Below are 19778 nucleotides of genomic sequence, written 5' to 3'. Positions count from 1 at the left end.
TGGAGATTACTGAGTACCTTATATGCATGAATTTCATATATCTCCGTTTATTTATTCGTTTTTCGCTATTCCTTAAAAAAGGATTGAGGAGTAAAAAATAATAGTGCGCCCTCTAGATCTGCATGAAATTATCTGGACGAGGTGTGGAAGAGATATAAAGGGGGTAAAAACGGGGTGGCGATCAAATATGCCATGCTTTATGCTCATGCTCAGAAACGGAAAAATTTATCTACGGGTGAGCCATACGTATGCAGTTTAATTTGGCAATAACGATAACTCTGGAATGAATTTAATTAAGCAAAGCCACGATCTTTCTGCCATCGTTCCGGCTTCCTCACAATTTAACCCCCACGAATTTCTGCTGCAATTCATAAGCTTCTCAAACTTTAAAAGACTAAAAAAGTTGATAAAAAATTTACAAATATTTCATCGAAATTTCATTCCAATGATCCAACAATTGAAGTCGGTACTTATTCTCGATTCGTATCTAATTAGTATATTGAAGTACTTAATGCTGAAATGATTAATATTGCAGTAGATTCAGGAATATGTAGCCAGTATAGTAATATTTACTAATTACTAGAAATTATTAATAAAGAATGATACTTATTATATTTCCCATCGAAGCACAACTCACTCGAAAAGTTATGGTATTTTTATTTATTTCGCGCATATATGTATGTACATTTCATTACTGCGTCGGTTGTTATTGAAAATATTCAGTTTTTCTTTGAATTTATGGAAAAAGAATACATACGTCTGTTACAAAAAATGGCAGAACGGTTGTAAAATATTACTTCATTTTCTAGATAACAAACAAGAAATTAAATTTTCCTTTTCGTACAAACAATAGACTTTTTTTAAAATTTACTTATTTATTTCAAATTTAGCTTTGAATGAAAAAGAAAGAAAATAAAATTTCCAATAAGATTAATTCAATTCATCATCTTAACCCATAGTCTCCAGAAAGCTCCACGATTGTTAATTTCAATTGACAAATTTATTAATATTGATCATTAGAACAACGCAATTAATTGTTAGCCCAAGTGTTCCATTGTTGTGAGTTTCTCAGAATAATTTCACGCATAATGGGCGCGAATAAAACATCCGGCTCGCTGCGATGCAAAAACGAGCAAAACTAATAAGTCCTTTTTACCATTCCCTAATTTAAGGAGAGATTTACAATGCGCCGCAAGTTTTTCCGTGTCACATTGCGCTTTTGTGGCAATTAATTACTCTGACTTTTGTGCGCACCTGCATGACCAAACGACGGTAATGCTTTTTAATGCTGATACATTTTAATTGCAGGCTTTGTTCTTTGCTACCTATTGTTCATCAGCCTGGTGGTGATAATGCAGATATACGAGAACCGGGAGGAGAGGCTAAAAAGTGCGTTTAATGCTGCATAACTTTTCGAAACGCTTGATAAAGCATCATTCAGTGGTATGACCAAATCCGGGCCGGAAGAAAGGGGTTTCCCAGAATTTCCATGGGAAACAAAGGGTTTCATATTGAATCCTGGGCAAGCCCTATTCGAATGAATAACTTTCCCTAGATATAAACGTAATTCAGACGTATAATGTTATTCTCGAAAATGAGAATATGAAAGGAAACATAAACCGGAAACAACAAAAGCAGCTTGAAAACTCGACTTAATTAAGAAAACGATATTGTTCGATTACAATTACGCGTTGTAACGAGTGGAGGAGAAACTGTTCGATAAAGTTTCAGTAGACTATATCGACGTTGCACAGTAACGAATGCGGCTGACGATAGATTTTTTCCGATAAAAAATAATGGAACAAATATTTACTCGATTTCACAGCCATCTGTATTTTCCTTGTTAATACACATCTTGTTTTCCGTCTCAAACAATATAAATCTTCTTTACATACTAGCTATACAGGTTGTTCACGTCATTAATTCTCGGCATATTTTTTTTAGAAATAGCATAGAGTCGTGAGAGAAGCAGACAAGGAAACAAAGATTTAATATTTTCTATAGCTAATGCGATGTCTGAATACATTTCATAAATCCGTTACCTATAGTTCTCGGATAATGACGAGAACGTGAATATTTTTACATTTATAACTATAATTTTGTTTACATTATATGCAAATGAGAAAATTATTTCGAGAGGAGTTCAATAACATACGACGAGAATAGTATTCAAAATAAGAATGAAAAGATATTCCGCGGGTTTTAATAGATTTTAATAGACCTAACCCAAAGCATTAGAATTTCATATTCGTATCTGGTAAATATAATGTTATAAAATGTACAAAATATTTGCATAACTTTTACTATTCTTTCATAATAAAATAAAATATAACTTTAATGTCAGCCACGATAGATTGCCAATGGCTTAAAAAATATAGTGAATATTTTACAATAATAATAGTTCTATGAGAAGACTCAATCGATTGATTTACATCACTCTATAATTCTCAACTCATTAAATACGAACAGGAGGAAAATAAGTACTTTTGTCTTTTCAAACAATAACAACGACTTAGGAAAAAGAATAATTTCCACCGACCAGAGAAACAAAATACGAAGAAATCGTGTTTGAATGCTGTTGAACTTCTGTTTAACATGTACTATGTGTACTGTTTGTTACGTTCCTTGCTCGGTTTGCACCCGAAGCCAAACATTACGCGGACGTATCTATGCGAAGGCTGAAAGCATTTCGAAACGAATACTTCTACTTGCGAAGACAAAAAAGGATGTCGACGCAAGTGTAGTTATCGATCCTTTCCCTGCAAGGTTCCCTTATGTACTTTCGTAGGCAGGATCCCAAGCGTACCCGATCCAGATATCCTGCGCACTTACTTGGCGAACAAGGACGAGGACATCATTCCCAGGATTCCCGTAAAGGGTCGTGCCGTTAGGTTGCAAACTAAGTTGGGTATGCATGTTGTTTCCCCAATTGATCATGCACTTTTCTCGCTTTCATTAAATCAAAATCACAGTACGTACGCTATCATGAATTTTAGACCTTTCACAAATGTTTCACAGTCAAGTTAGAGTATAGTATAGTATAGTATTCGTTTAGAATCGCATTCTAATTCGTCAACTTCCCTTTCTTACGCTGTTTTGGTATCTGTATATCCATGCTGTACCTCAAGTTTATCCGATATCACGTAGGTAATCTTTTTTTTTTTTTTTTGATCGTTTATTTAATACGCTGTATACTATGTATCTGTTATAAAAATAATTTCTATGGAAATATTAATTTCCGTTAAGGGATTATTAAAGAATGTAGAAACGTGTCAAGCCAAATAAATTAAGGAAGGTAAGTTCAATTTCTGGACTTTCACTCCTTGGAGAGTAGACACCAATATACCATTTCTCACGGAAAACGTCCCAAAGGATTATAAAATATCATAGAAAGATTTTCCTATCTTTAGTACGATAGTTCCTGCAGAAACAAGTTCATATAGTTATATTTTACGTAAACCAAGTCGCACATTAAAAAATTACATTTTATTAGAGCGATGTTGTTTAATACAATTAATATTATATTATAGAAATATTATTTATTAGTAAAACATTTATTCCTTTCTCCAGATGTTTCGTACAATAATAAATCTTCCACGTATCAGATATTGCAATTGCGGTCGAGCTGGGGAAAGAACAGAGGCAAAACAGAACAACACTGCCAGAAGAGATCATGGTAGAAGACGTTGACAGGCCAAAGGGACTTTTCAAGGAATTCCTCTATGACATTAATCCGATAGGAGAAGAAGATTGGACAAGTGCAAATCGACTCGTTAAATTTATTTTAATCATACGTTCGCCCGTCATGCTTCTTCTTCAATTATTTATTCCGCTTGTGAACATGACTACGGTAAAGAGAGGTTGGACCAAGTTGCTAAATTGCTTCCAGCTGTGTGTGACACCGACGTTGTCGTTGTTTCTATTAAACGGTTAGTTGTATTAATTGTCGCGCCTTTTACGACCGCCGTTATAAATTGCCAGCACTAATAAAAGCTGGAGATTTCGCGGAAAAATTTTAACGTGGTGAAATATAGGTAAGCATGCCCATTTTTGTAACATACAAATTGCCAGAGTTTAGTCGAAATTAAAACAAACTGTCACAGATGTTTATACATCGATTCCACTTCTTTCCACCACTTTTTTTAATATTAATATATTACGTAATATTAACGTACCTATTCCAACTGACCTTCTGTTCTTTTCTTCTGTATGACTATCCAGGAAGATAAATTATTATTAAAAATTACATAGTCGTGTAACAATCAAATAGCGTGTCTGATGTATACTATCAACCAGATAAACACTTATTTTAATGAACTCTAGATTCAGAAAAGAAGTCTCTTATATAAAAGCTCCTTTACTTTTTGTACATACTTGAGTTTTAATCGTAAGATTAATTTAGTCGAGAATTTCTCACATACGTTATTGAAAACGATAATTACCGAAGTAATAAGAAGTTTTCTAGCTTTCATTAGTAGTTAAAAATATCTTCGGTCAGCTATCACGACTGCCATCTCATTTTCACCCTCGTTCCGTAGTTTGGAAAACACATTTTGGCCCGGTTTCAGTGGTGCCAATATTCCTGGTGGTCGGTACCGTAATTGGTGTAATTGTATTTCTAATGACCCACGTGGATCGCGTACCAAAGTTTCATAACGTGAGTACTTTTTCTACCTTTTCGCCATTCGCGCCAAGCTTTCGTATCCGCTGCGCTCTCATACAACTGCTTGCTCATAACGGCCGGCGACAAATTAATTGCAGGCTTTTGCATTTTTCGGATTCTTGGCTGCTATGCTGACGGTCTATTTGGTAGCCGGGGAGGTGATGGCAGTCCTCCAATGCGTAGGATACGCTTTCAGTATATCGGACGCCATGCTCGGTATTACGTTCCTCGCGTGGGGAAACAGCGTAGGTGGTGAGTGCAACAATATTATTGTAAAATAATTCGTGCGTTGAATTGCCTCTAGCTTTCCTGTTGTTCGACATGGTCAACTAAAACCACGTAATTATATTATACATTAACCCTTACATGAAGGTTATTTGAAACTTAATATAGGGAAATCATGTATGATTACACACTTGCACAAAGTTACACTTACAAATTCACACTTACAAATTATTGGAACTTATGTTTGTATTTAAAATTAAGATTTCAAGCGTCATAGACTTTTGTGCTTTTAATATTGACACGTCTCATGCAATGAAAAACTGTGTATTTTCTTTCTATCATTTTACATTTCAAATTTTTCTAGTCATATGAAGGTACTGGTAAATGATGTGAAATTTAATATACCTGAACCTAATTAATTATTAGTATATAAATGCTATAATAAATACAATGGTGTACAAATTACTTTTTGTAGCCAGTGTAAATATTATCCTCGTGACCCTTAAACTACATTCTACCATCGCATGTTTTTATCGTCTTTACTTTCCATTAAAAACCGTTCAATAAAGTATAAATAAAAGAAGCAAACTCCATAACGCACCCCACTAGCTGTTGAATATTTAAAAAGCAGTTACACGAGCTGTGTAGCTCTTGGTTGTGAATCCAATCATGTAATATTTCACTTGAACGTTAACTATAGACCAGATATTGACTGAAATCTGCTTATAGATCTCATATCGAACGTTGCCATAGCTAGACAAGGATTTCCACGAATGGGATATGCAGCTTGCTTTGGCGGACCGATGTTCAATACACTCTTGGGATTGGGACTAACTTACGGAATGGCAGCCAGCAAACACCCAGAGCATCGTACAAACATGAGAATGAGCGATATGGCGCCTGGTTGTTTGGCTTTCCTTCTGTGCTCATTAATAACGTCTATTATTTACTTAAACATTACCGGGTCTATAGCACGAAAATCATACGGCTATCTCTTATATACTATATATTTCACGTTTATCCTCATTCAGTTCCTCAGCGAATTCAAAGCGATTCATCCACTCGGTACCGATCATCGACCGTAACTAGAATCGGATAAAATTCTTAATGAATAACTTGAATCGCATTTACACGGTAATGCTGAGACAAATACGTGAAAAATAAATAATACGTACATATAATATCGACTATCTTTATAAAAGAGAAGATTACAGGAAAAGAACCCGATTATTTCTTACGAAAGTGTAGTTTCAAAATTTAAATACGTCGTCTCAGTCAATCCTACATTACCGAAATTGTTTTTGTATTTAATTTTGGAACTAAACGTATATTGTTTCACCTACTTCATAATTTTAATGATATCGCTTGTCACAATATTAAAATATGGAAGATATTCAAATATGTTTATCTTAATAGTCGTACATTTTTTTCAAAACTTTGTTATAAATTAAAAGTTACATTTAAAAGGCTTATATGCATGTAATAGGTTGTTTTTGTCTTCAACTATATCATATCAAAATACTATTTTTTAATCACAAAATGACATTAAAATCAGAAAGTCGACAGAAATGTTCCGGTTTCTTTTTCCTGTAATCTTCAAGTAGAAAGTAATCATGTTGATTTAAATTAAACCATATATTTATTATATTTTACAGTGTAAATGTTAATACTTTTATACTGTAGGCTGTATTTACGATAATATTATGAGAACTAAATATTTTATTCTAAACTGAAGCATGTTTATAGTTAATTTCGCTAAAAATTTATGTAAATCGTCTTGACTTTCATTTATTATTCGGATATGAAAATTAAATTTCAATTAACTAAATTTTAACTCAATCTACTAGTAACGACAAGAATATATCTTTGTATTCGTAGATATTTTTGATACACGATTGTTAAATCTAACGTTTTGATTATGTTATTATATGGAAATGATAGAATGCCCATAAAACATTATAAAGTTATGGATCGCCCGCCCGTTTAGCTTTGCTTTCAAGCAATAAATATGAAATTAATAATAAACAATATTATAAACATCAAATTAATTGAATTGATATTAATAACCCTTATGGTGTGTTGAAGTCATTTACCTTCAGTACTTTAATTAATAATACTATCCATTACATTGTATACAGAAGAAATAATTGATAAAACAAAATTTTCGGTGTAAATTTTCTCTTTATTTATTACCTGCTTTTCGCAAAATGGGTTCCATATTATTTAATAGCAGCAAAATGGTTATATCCTCCTAGGTTTTAACACTCACTTTGTCAATATTCTGTGAGTATAATCGAGCAAAAAATATTATACAAATATGAGACATTTAAAGCTTTATTAAAAACTTATAATAAAAATACGAAATTCGAAAAGAACAGTAGACACTTTGGGCTCTAATATCGTCTCCAATTTTATCGTCTCCCATTGGACTTTTATGCGAGGATAGCTTTAAAAATGAAAGATATATGAAACATATATCAATACATGTGGTGAATTGATAGAGAGAGTTTATTGGTTCATTGCGATGAAATAAAATCAAAATATGATTTGTACTGATAGATATTTTGTAGTAATAAGTTCGATTTTTAGAATAAGTTTGTAGGATATTTTGACAGTTTTTATCAAAATAATATTATAAAAAGTATTCATACAATGAACGTTCAAACAAATTTACATTTTCAAATAACGGAATGAACATTCAACCAGAGTAAGAAGCTGACATAATGAAAACTACATGAAAACTTCGACTCCTTTTACGCAAGAAGTAATAAAAAGGTCTTATTTATAGTCCGGAAAAGGCTAAGCATGGCTTTGAAGATGGATATTCACTTAAGGGAGGGTCGAAATAATAGCGAATGAAGAACATTTTGAGCTACGACGTGATATACATTTTTTACGTATAGCGGAACCCCTAATAAGTGATATCACCACCGAATCCACCCCATAAATTATTTAAGGAAGGACAGGCTCGAGGAAAGAAAGAACGCGGATTACATGGAAACGGCAACGGTGCAAAAGGTTTTCTTGTAAACGATGTCTGCAAATGAGTCAACATCGTAACTATGTGGACAGGGATACATTTTTAATGGGCCAAGGGGCTGCTACATAAGCATTCGAGAAGGATATACATTATTCGAACGTGTGAAAGCAACAGTCGAGCAATGTTGGTTCCTTTTTCCGACATTTCCCTTGAGGCTAACCGAGGTGTTGCGTTTTCCAACTGAACTAACATTATGGCAACTATGTATACTGCCAGTCAAGAAAACTACGACTGTGTTGGTATGATTTCGCTGTATACACAACCACTTTTGCATTTTCTATGCTATCATATAATTTAGGGCGATCCAACAATGATGCAAACATTTAATCGAATACGTAATCAGGCGTGGGATGTGCCTCGCGTCTATCGGTACAAGATAAATAAGAAACTGGTACTTTCAATATCACAGATGTTAATTTCATGGGGGAATTTTCCATTATACCATTTACGATGAATAATTTTCAATTTTCACACAACATTGTATTAACAACGTTAATTAATCAATAATATTCGTCATTGTACAATGAAGTTAATTTTGAAATTTCATGTTATTAATTATCATAATAAAACGTTTATTAATTTTCTTAGACAGCTAAAAATCTTGAAAAGCTAGGAAGAAACAGTGATTAAAAGATATGCAAGACTATCGTTTAATTCGATGCTTGACACGACAAAGCATCAAATTACTCGATGACTCTGATCAATATTGTCAAATTTAATCAAAAGCAGTATCAACTTTGTCGCTAATGATCGAGAAGTATGCGACTGGAAGGAATGGAAAAAAGTACCTAATGTACTATAAGACGATAATGTATTATAATTTATACTATAAAATGCGTGTAACTCTAAGTTCATAATCTACATTAAAGATCCAAACTTTATTAAAAATAAAAAATGTCCCAGGATTTTTGAGCGGAAGCGTATGTGAAGTGTCCAATAATAATTACTAAAGACACCAAGTATTATAGATTTATTTTATTCATTGTGAATTGGCGTCACAGAATTTGCAGATATAACCATTTTTATTCGGGGATATTAAAATTATTGCAAATTAAAAAGAATTGTACGTGCAGATTATTAAATCTTAAATCAGCAGCTAAAAATTTAATTAAGTAGGGAAACCTTTAATAAATTTCTTTCTCGTAACAACATCAAAAAGATTATAATGCAGAATTATGCTGATAAGGTATATTAAATGCTGTATTAAATTCAATAAATTAGAAAAATTCTTCGTCATTTTGACATACCTTCAAATGCTTCTGTAAAACTCTCTGTTTTAAAACATTAACATCAACTAAAATAATAAAAAATATAATATTGTGAAGTATTTTCTCATAATAAATTGCAAGATAATTTGCAGAAAAGAATTTGTTTAAAATTCTCTTCATTTTACTTTAAGAAACGTTTATTTTTTAAATTGCCTATCATATGACTTTGTACTATTTTATACATAGTTCGTATAAGTTTATAGGTACATGATAGAAACACATGTCGAGATATTGATTTTTTAACTTTTACATAATGTTCACGTTCAACACGCACTCCTATGTGATCTGTTGTGTGCGTACAGAATCATGATGGATTGGGTCACGAAACGTCATATTGTATCGTATCAAAAAATCAAGGACCGTGTCAGCTTCTTGTTGCACTCACTTGTTAACAATTGCCATACATGCGTTTGAATTCCGGTCGAAAATCACGCTTCTGTCAACTACTGCGATCATTGCAAAACAAATAAAATAGTTTCCAAATATTTGGACACTGACTCTAGTAGTAATCCTGGAAAAATATGTGCAAATACGAGAGGAATGTTTTTAAAAAATAACAGAAAAAAATTGAGTGAATAATATAGATGAAGATATCTTTATGTTTATGCAATGTATAAAAAAATAATTATGTTTCAAACAACCTACAGTATAAAGTGTAATATAATAACAATACACAAATAATAAACAGTAATAATATAGTATTGGATAAAAGTACTGACATAAGCAAGGTTTTCCTGACATATCAACCAGATTATGTAAACCTGCAGAACGTACGATAGTCTATCTAATTTTTTAAAAGATATAATTAATATAATTATTTTCAACCTTTGCTTCCGATATATTTAAACGTCGAATTCGAAAATTATATTTTACAAAAAAAAGATTACATAAAGAATCACGAGTTTTACAAATTTACACACAGTTTCACGAAAGCGGTTGATCCACGTCAATACTTTTGCTCATCATTGGATATGCAAATTCGCAGAAAAACCAGTAATCAACATTCTTGATTGTTTATTATCAAAACAAGTTCCATGATTCGAAAATTTTGAACGAAAATCGAAAATTATGATTTGACTGCCTTATTTAGTATTCTATTACGTTACGAACAGATAAAAAGCATGTCCCCAATGACCACACTGACGTACCTACATTATAATTTATACATCGTAATAATGTGTTTCCGCGAAGATTGGTAATCACAAAAAGAATTGGAAATAAGCGTCACCTTTTTGACATCCAAAATTATTCCACTTCGTTACGCCGAAATTAAGCAGTTTGGAAATACACGTGAAATACTATCAGAAAAACTTGCAATTCTTCGACTCCATAAATGTTATATAAATTAAACGCTATCTGTCCTTCCTCGAAATATTTTAATGAAGCAAATAATATAATGTGACGGGCATCAAATATTCACAGTTCAGCAGATGAATTAATAAGATTCCATTTATTATCTCTCACGGTGGACGGTTTTTATAGGGCCATTAGATGGCATCTCGTTTTCCTACGCAGATACGAGACATAATACGAGATATCTAATGTAAGGTTCGGCATTGGCATAAGCGTCTAATCTCTGGCCTTCTTATCTAGCTTCAGTGGATTTTCGTTGGCGCGGCGCGGTGAAGGAGCGAAGGAAAAAAAAGTAAAACTACGGAAAAAGGGGAGAACGGCCGACCAAAATGGTGGCCAATTTGTAAGCGTGCAAGTTAACGAGCCCATTCACCGAAACGGCTATTCGTCTTTCCTGTAATGCAATCAGCAGGTTTCACCGCGCACTTTTGCATTTCATTCCTGCCTGCGCAAGCACTTGAACGCCTCTGTTCCACTAATTATCTATAAAATTAACGACACGTCTCCCCCTGTTCGAGTCGATGTCAGGCAAGCCTGCTAGCACATAATTAACCATATTCCGCGGACGGACGACGTCATTATGGGGTAGCTTGGAGCAGGCTCGTATTGTTCCGTCGTTAACCCTTTCATTTCCGTCTGCACCGAGAATTTCGACGTCTCTAACTATTCGTGTGAGCTAAATGTTAGTTGCCAATTACAGTGCATGATATATGCACAAATATTGTACGATTAATTAATTGTCTTGAACGTCTCTTTTGTCATAATATGCTTCAATGATATCGTTACTTATTGTTGAAATAACTTTAAAGTCTCCGTGCTCTTGCTCCGCTTTGTACATCCTGACGATTAGAGTCTGGATCGTAGAAACATTAGTTTTTCAGAAATTGAAGTATAACGATTGTTAATATTTTACTATTGCATATATATATATTTCGCGATTTCAAGCATCTATTTTCTTTAAAATATCATATCCCTTAGAAAGCGGTGGCCTAATGTATCTAATTGTTATAAATTATTTTCAGAACCTATGAAAATTAATAAATTTATTTGATATTCGTTCAAATTTATAATGAATTTATAATATTTCGAGAAATCAAAATTAAGTAATAAAAAATGACTATTAAACCGTTAAATAATACATTTTTTTTTTATAGAATATATGAAACTTCAGTATATCTTTCTTTTTTTCTGTATTCTTATTTGATGGTACTTGGATGGTTTCGAATCTTTGATTAATAAAATAAGCAATATTAACATTAATAAAATTGTATACATTTTGTGATACGATACTAATTAGAATTTTAGAAAGTACTCAGTTTATTGGCAACATACAAAGTTATATAATGTACGCTAGAATTAGCAGTTCGCGAGATTAAGTGTTTTCTATAACTTCAATAAATATTTCGTGTTACGATTTTGACAAAATTTTCAATCTACCGGAACTTACTGTTCTATTATAGTTACACGTACATACGTGTATCTATGTTACTGCAATATTTCTTGATACATATAGAACGTTATGCACAATTCCTTCAAGTAGATGTATATATTTAATCAGCAAAACGTTTTATAACAGTACACAACAGTACCTCTTCTTGGGATTCAGTATATTAAACTGACAGGCTTATAAACATTCCAGCAAAGGAAAAGCGTATATCTCGACTGTACTTTGTCTTTCCTCCTTACCATACTTTAATCTTACGTTATTCAAAATTCATCTTACCTTCCTTCCTCCGAGGTAAAGTTAAAAGCGAATCTTTCGTCCGGTCTTCTTTGCATATCATCGCATATTACTTTCAAAAATTACGGTGTTCATACTCCGCATGAGCACAATGCACAGAGAGCACAATAGAGATGTTACAATAGACGAAGACTCGAAATATATTAAACTAGGGATTAGAACGTGGCAAGAGTTTCTTACGTAAATTTCAATGTATGTGCGATAGAAGACTGTAATTATAATTTGCTCGGGTAGTTGAGCGTAAGAAGAATGAAAACATGCGAACAAATAGCAACGCTAATTAAAACGTAACGTTCATTTTGCAGCGTTGATACGCAAAATATCTCACGTAATTAAATATTCCCCACATTAGCAAATATTAAAGGTTCACGATTCGTGTCCGTTTGATCATGAATATTCCCCGGAATATGTTCTGTATCTCGCTTTCATTCACAAACAATTTCACCGACAGTTCGGGTATGGTACGAAGGTTAGTCTGGTCCTTTGACCCTTATCGGTCAAGACCGGCCTCGTGTTTGTCGTTCGTTCAATCTTAGTCTTTGTGATAACATCGCGCTAGCAGATTCATTAGCCACCGCGCCAAATATCCTGGATTATACGATTTGATAACGCAACACGTATCGCGATGACTAATGCTATTGTTTGATTTTTACCTTCGTCACTAAAGATTTAAATTTATTATGCTTTGCACAGGAACTCGATAATTGAAATTTCATTTCAATTCGATATAAATATGAGCGAAATGGCGAGTATTTTTTCTTCTCTCTTTTGTTATCAAAAAATTTCAATATATTTCTCATGAAAGTTCGAAAACTATAATTATACTAATTTAATCGTTTACTTTTTGTATCCTTCGTTCCTTACAGGTAAATATAAACAATACGTGTCGTTTTTTGTTTACTTCATTTTTGGAAAATTGCATCTGTTCCACTTTTGCATCGAGCATCTCAAAATCTTCAATGAACTGTCTTTAGCATATACATAGCGTATTCTACTAAATTATAGGACACGTTGTTCAGCAATATTATAATTTATGGGATTAAGAAAATAAGTTATGTTGTTTGCTTATCGCGTATTCTAAATACATATGTATATGACATTTGCATGTGCAACAGACCGTAAAGAAAGACACGAGAGAAATATTTTGCGCGGAAAATTATAAAAGGGGACGATAACAGGGCATTATTATTATTATCAGATCGTTTTGATAATGGTACGGTATTGTTGCGTTCTGTCCCCTTCGCCAGTGTCGCTCGCATTTTCGAACCATTTCCCTTGCTTTCTGGAAATGACATAAAGAATGAATACGATACCGCCACTGAAAGTGTGTAGGAATTAAAGTTGTTTTAAGAATTAAAAGATCCCTGTAGTAATGTAAATTTTACATATTATCAAATTCATTATTCTTTGCGTATCTTTCATTTGCTAAGTAAGGTAGAAATAATTAAATCTGTATTTTTCACTGACGAAATAAAGGTACTGTTACGTGGAAATATATTCTGCATTTTATATCGGTGTATGCTACGTTGAAAAGCTTATATAAATGGAATATGCATTTACATTATGAACAATTCATATGGGTTTTGCTATGCTTAACATTATAATATCTAAACAAGTTTATGACGTGAAATTTTCAATTCTATTTCTGAAACAGTTTTCTATCACTTACAGCAGAAAACTCATTTGTCCTAACTCAATTATTCATAACTTCATTGTACAGTTACTAACTGGATTTTAATTTCTATTTCTTTCATTTCATGGACGCAGAAGGAGTACTACTACATTTTAAATTTATTAATTGAATAATCCTTAATTTTTAATCGATGACAGAAAATTGTGAAATGTTGTACTCTTTAAGTAAACTATTGCTTTGAAACAATCATATATCGTTGACTATTATTGAAATGACACTAACATAAAAAACAAGATTGTAATGAGAAACTCGATGCATGCAAGCGTAGGAGAGTTATTCATTGAAAGATAAATAAATCTTTTATACTCTTTTATAGTGAAGACTTTCTTAATCTTTAAAAGAAAGTGATATTTTCGAATATGAGTGCCATAGATATTAATCATTTCGAAACTGTTCTTGCGTGAACACATTCTAAGAAAAGATGCATTTTAAAAAGACGAAAACGGTTAACAATTCGCCAGAAATGAAAAATGGCAAACAAAGAAGACAAATTGATTGTCAAGGTGTTCCTTTAATGTCCTCGAATATCTCTGCGTGAAGGATACGTCAAACCGAAGAAAAATGGTTTTACATTTATCGTATGCAAGAAATAAGAATCAATTGCATATTATAAAACTCTGCGTTACAATGAAAAAATCTTTCTTGTTTCCGATGCAATGAAAGTGTGAGAGACCAGGAAAAGATCCGCTTCAGTACACACAAACATTCATCTGCAATTGAACCAATGCTCTTTTCGTCTGGTTTTCACCTATCAGTGTAGTTGTTGTGAAAGCTAAGTTCAAAACAATAGACTTTGTTCGCCTGTCGAAGTTTTATAAAATTGGAATAAAAAGAAAAATAAAAAGTTATAAAAAGCATGGGAAAATGCATCACCGATCAAGAGCCAACAAATAATTCTTTGTTTTCATCTCGTATATGAAAACCAATGATTGTATTATTTGTAGAACGATCTGATATAATATTCATACTGAGATAGTATCTCAACAGCCTATTGGATCAGTGTCAGCCTTCTAATGAACGCATTGGACGAGGCAAGTGACTGCAAATAGGATCGTTTACATGTGTATAAAGCAGCGTCTCGTAGTATAGAAATATGAAAGCAGAGGGTAACATTAACGTCGGCTCGGTGGTTCCATCCCTTCGTTGCACCGCGTCGACCGAGCCTGGCCATTCTGTCTTTCTCAATACAGATATTGTCCAGCCATTGTTCCCGGTGGGCTGTTCAACGCGTGTGCCAACAGAGCCACTCATTGTCTCTGGCCAAAAGTTTAATTCCGGGCTACCTCTGCTCTCCGTACCATTCTTTCGACGTTGCTAAAACGCCGATAGGACAATGAACAAAGATGACTTGCCGAGAGGAAAGTTTCGTTACCACGTTCCAGTTCTCGACCGACTGTTGGACGCTGTTTTTTACGAGCGACTACATGGTTCACAGGTTGGAATTCTTTCAGGAGCGAATGATTTGAGTCTGTGAACGGGATGCCTTCTCTACGTCGAACTTCATTCGAATCTTAAAGAACTGCAGTCTTTTCACTAGAAAGGAACTATGTTGTCGTAATTGCCACGGCTTTTGTAGAAATAAGTCTTTTCGTTGGAAAATACGATCCTACTTTCGAATGAAATAGCCTCTCTTGAACCTGGTGAAAGCTTATTGTTAGTAATTTATTGACCCTGTCTGTAGATTCAATTCTTTTGTTAAATATCGAAAGGATTAAGTGATTGCTTATGGCAGTATGGCCACACGATAACATAATGTTTCAATATTTTATTTTGCTACACGCAGAATTTAATTTAATAATTTAGTTTTTTTTAGTGTAGTTTTAAATTTTAATACATTTTTTATTTACGGGCTTCAATTGGTATGATCATTATTTAAAAGAATTTCTTCAATTTGTTTCATTTATACGTTCATTGCTGTGGCTATTCTCGTATCTTGAAACATTCGTTACTTTGGAATTTTTTATCTTTTCTGCGCTGAATAACTGAACACCTGTTATAAACTCAGCATTACTGAAGCGTAATTTAGAAACGATATGTAACAATACTAGTTGCCGAAGTTTCAACTTGGAGGAAAATTCGTGACCTTTTCGGAAACTCCTACAGAATATTCTTAAGTACGTTGCACGAAGATTTACTCTTCAAACAAGTATAATCGAGGCTACAAACGTATATTCAAACTCTAAATTAAATTAAATAATGTTGAACTATTTGAAGTTCTTTCTAAAAATAAACTATCCTGGCTAAATAATTATCAACAAATGTTTAGTTCACAAGCTCCATGAATTATCGGAGATAAATAACAGTGTAAGAATAGCTTCGATATTAGTTACTTGTTCCTTTACGTGTTATTAAATATGCTTGCATTATATTGCGTAAGGAAAGTAATACATAATATTTCAATTCTGTATCGAAATAAAACGTTTCCTCATTTGCAAATATTCCTAGGTACAAAATATTATTACAGGATATATTATACTGGGATATTAAAGAATTATTCTATTATAAACTTGCAACTTTTCAAGCTGTATCGAATTTCCAAAAGTACTTCACGCTCTTTTGGAATTATTTAAAAAAATAGAAAATTATTTGAGTACCCTACATATAAGTAAAATTGTAATAACGCACAATACATCATTTCGGTATTGTTACGTCGCCTGAAATGGTCCGTGCGACGTCCTTCATTGCCTGACCGTCAAGGCCCAAGCACCATTATACAGACCCTCAATAAACCTAAGGCCCCGCCATAAACTGAATCTTATTAGCTTGTAGAACCTTTAATCCTGCAGGTATTTTCGGTTTATAGCCGGAGCTTAGAACAGTCCTTAGGTTTATTCCACGTTCTTACAAATTACGGAGAAAGCGGGTAGTTACCTAACGGAAAAAGTGGATATTTGTCTAAGGAAAAAACCAATTTTTCCCATGAATAAGGTCACCCACGAGCCACGTCGGTAAGAGGCTTCCTGCTCCAATCTTCATTTATTAACGTTGGCTATAATCAATCAAAAGTGTGAACAACGAATCCACGTTTTTAGTTCAAAAGGCACACCCACATCCTCCGTAATCACACAAGAACGAACTTCACTGGTTCTCATAACGACAGAACAGTCACTTCAACTCTCTACTTGTTCTCTGGACTACAGAATAGTCACTTATGCTCTAGACTTGTTCTCTGAACTACAGAGCAGTCTCTTCATCTCTATACTTCGTCTACGATATCAGGAGGGTCAACTCAACTTCTACTTCTTCTAAGCCAGGGGAGTTCTACTTCTTCTATTACATTACTACATTCAACTGTAAGTGTCTTGCTCTACTACGACAGAACATTCAGTGTATCTCTATCGGATCTTCATCCGTCAAATAATCGTCTATGACATTTATATCAAACGTAACGGCGTAAGTCTTCATTATAATAAGTTGTTTGAAATAAAAAATTTATAACCTGTTAATCGCAGTGTTATACCACATCAATCACCCCTATTATCCCAAAAGAAATAAGGGGATCAATCTGTTCGTGGTGTCGATTATTATAATCGTAACAGGAATTTACTACTCCCGTTGACGCGCTTCCTCGCAATCGCGTCTCCCCGCAACTGGTCGAAAATACAGGTATTACTAATCAATTTATGAGATTTACGAGTTAATTACAATACCGTCAAATTTCTCTTTAAATTTTGTCAACATAGTAACATGATTTATATTTCGTGTATTGTATGAACGGAAACTAATTCGCTTCGAATATCTTTTAAGTAAATTTCCAATAATCGACCACAAAACTGTTGCATTGGCCGCGTCGGTACCACGCACACAAAAACAAATGATTCCGCTAGTACATAAAGCACATAAAACTCTAATTCACAAGCCGTAATTAATTGTAACCTCGTTGTAACGTATGAAGACGAGCTGTTCAAAAAACCGGTGCGGTGGTCAGAAACGTACAAAACAACAGTCATTCAGTTACGTTCAATTAAATTTAATTATATATAAAATGCAGGTCGCGATACTCGTAGCGCTCGAACTGATGCAGCATGAAAATATATTTTCCTAACCACTTTAAATTGGCAATTTCGAGAGCGACCAAAAACCACGTGAGATTCGCGTTGAATCGATTGTATGTACGTCGTCCCGAACAGTGTGTGCCAGCCACTGGATTGTTGTTCGTACAACGAGAATCCGTGGAAAAATCCATGTTCTCGCCAGCCAAAACTTCTTTTCATCCGTGCCGTTTATTTTGAAGTGAATATGACGTGATGTATGTATCATGAACAGGATGAAAGAAAAGAATGTTATGCGCGTGTGTGAATTTCTTGCTTGTTTCTCTACTTTTTTTTTTTTTTTTGAGTAATGCTTGGAACGTTGAAAACGGGAAAGGAGTTTTGTAGAAATAATATTTGCATGCAAATAAAATACTGCGCGTTTTGTTAAACTCGTTGAATATTGCAATGTTCTGTTTATTATGAATGTTTGCCGTGGAATATTTAATAAAAGCTGCAGAATAAAATTTAGCTTTCTACGTGTATTTATCTAGACGAATATTTCTGTGGACATTTTTAGATTTATTCCAGTTGGAAGTTTATTCCAATTGTCGGTGCCAAATAATCGAACTATAAATGTTTTCTGTGAAACTGTAGAAAATGCTACAAGTACATCGTTTAGACACGTGATTCAACATACTCAACGAGGAGCGTATTCGCTCGTGCAAACAAGTAATTAATAAATAGTTAATTAACATGTACTGGGCCAGAGTTATCGTTCGTCAAGCTATCAACTGAAATATTGTACATGTTACAATGTGCAAACTATGTTACATTGAATTTTCAATTTTTATATTATAATAATTCAGAATTCACTGTTTATTATTAGACAGTGGATACTTACGTATTTATACAACCTTGAAAGACGCAATATAGTATAAAATGCGCGTAATATACAAAAATATATAAAATATGTTTGGTTTATAATACTTAGTATGCAGAAAAAAGGTTATTATATTGAAGATAAAAAATAAGAAAAAGGAGATATTCGCGAAAACAATGATTTTTGACTTATTTTTTGGTAGAAGCATTTAATCGCACTAGAACTAGAATTTAGGTTGTCAATACTAATTAATTGAGAAACAGTAGAATGAGAAAAGTAGGTCATTAGATTATTTCAGAAACCAGGTAGTAGATGTCAATATCCAAACTGCATTAATCAAAAAGCAAATACGATCCTCAATCGTAGTATGATAATATCGTAGATTCACGTGTTCAAAATTATATGCCAAAATCTTTATTAAATCTGTCTTTAATTAAGTTTTCTTTACTACATTGGGGCGTTCGTCTTTGTAAGAAGAATGCTTTAGAAATATATGACAAAGAGGGGTGAATATATTAAGAATAAACCCTGTTAACATATGATATAGAAATTGGATTCGTGCCCAACAACTGCCATAAAATTTCTGACTAGTCTTTCTTGCGCCAACTCGGGTTAACATTTTCTTTCACGGTTTTCTTCGAGGTTTTCTTTCAAGTCGATATACCTTATCATTAGGACTATCTAAAACAATGATTAGCTAAATACAAAATACATTTGTTATTCCATCTATAAAAATTAGTTCAATCTATATACAACATAATGATGAATATATATTTCCAGAATCAATTTACTTTAAACTAAAATCTAATTGATAAGTGTTGACTATATTCGAAGTTAGAACATGATGTCATCCAAAGGCATGAACTGCACTTTACTAGACATATCGTGCTCCCTTTTCTACGATATCCTTAGCGTGCTTTTTCTAGGGCACAAGTACAACA

At 33.3% G+C, this 19778-nt stretch overlaps 1 protein-coding gene and 1 long non-coding RNA gene across 2 annotated transcripts in view; one reads left to right on the top strand and one right to left on the bottom strand.

Moving 5' to 3' along the window:
- Positions 1-4126, top strand: part of LOC138181541 (UDP-glucosyltransferase 2-like) — a 59160-nt gene extending 55034 nt beyond the window's left edge. Inside the window, exons 5-7 of the mRNA XM_069116400.1 lie at positions 1309-1389; positions 2789-2908; positions 3606-4126. Of these exons, the coding sequence (XP_068972501.1) occupies positions 1309-1389; positions 2789-2908; positions 3606-3934 (530 nt within the window). The 3' untranslated portion in view covers positions 3935-4126. The remainder of the gene's footprint in view (positions 1-1308; positions 1390-2788; positions 2909-3605) is intronic.
- A 254-nt stretch (positions 4127-4380) lies between these two features.
- The window catches only part of LOC138181542 (uncharacterized), a 51229-nt gene continuing 35831 nt past the window's right edge, over positions 4381-19778 (bottom strand). The window contains exon 3 of the long non-coding RNA XR_011173529.1: positions 4381-4992. This is a non-coding gene — a long non-coding RNA (uncharacterized LOC138181542). The remainder of the gene's footprint in view (positions 4993-19778) is intronic.

The sequence above is a fragment of the Bombus flavifrons genome, chromosome 7 (assembly GCF_040668555.2).
Source record: "Bombus flavifrons isolate JBK064 chromosome 7, iyBomFlav1_principal, whole genome shotgun sequence".
NCBI lineage: Eukaryota > Metazoa > Arthropoda > Insecta > Hymenoptera > Apidae > Bombus > Bombus flavifrons.
This window is presented reverse-complemented; position numbering and strand designations above follow the sequence as displayed.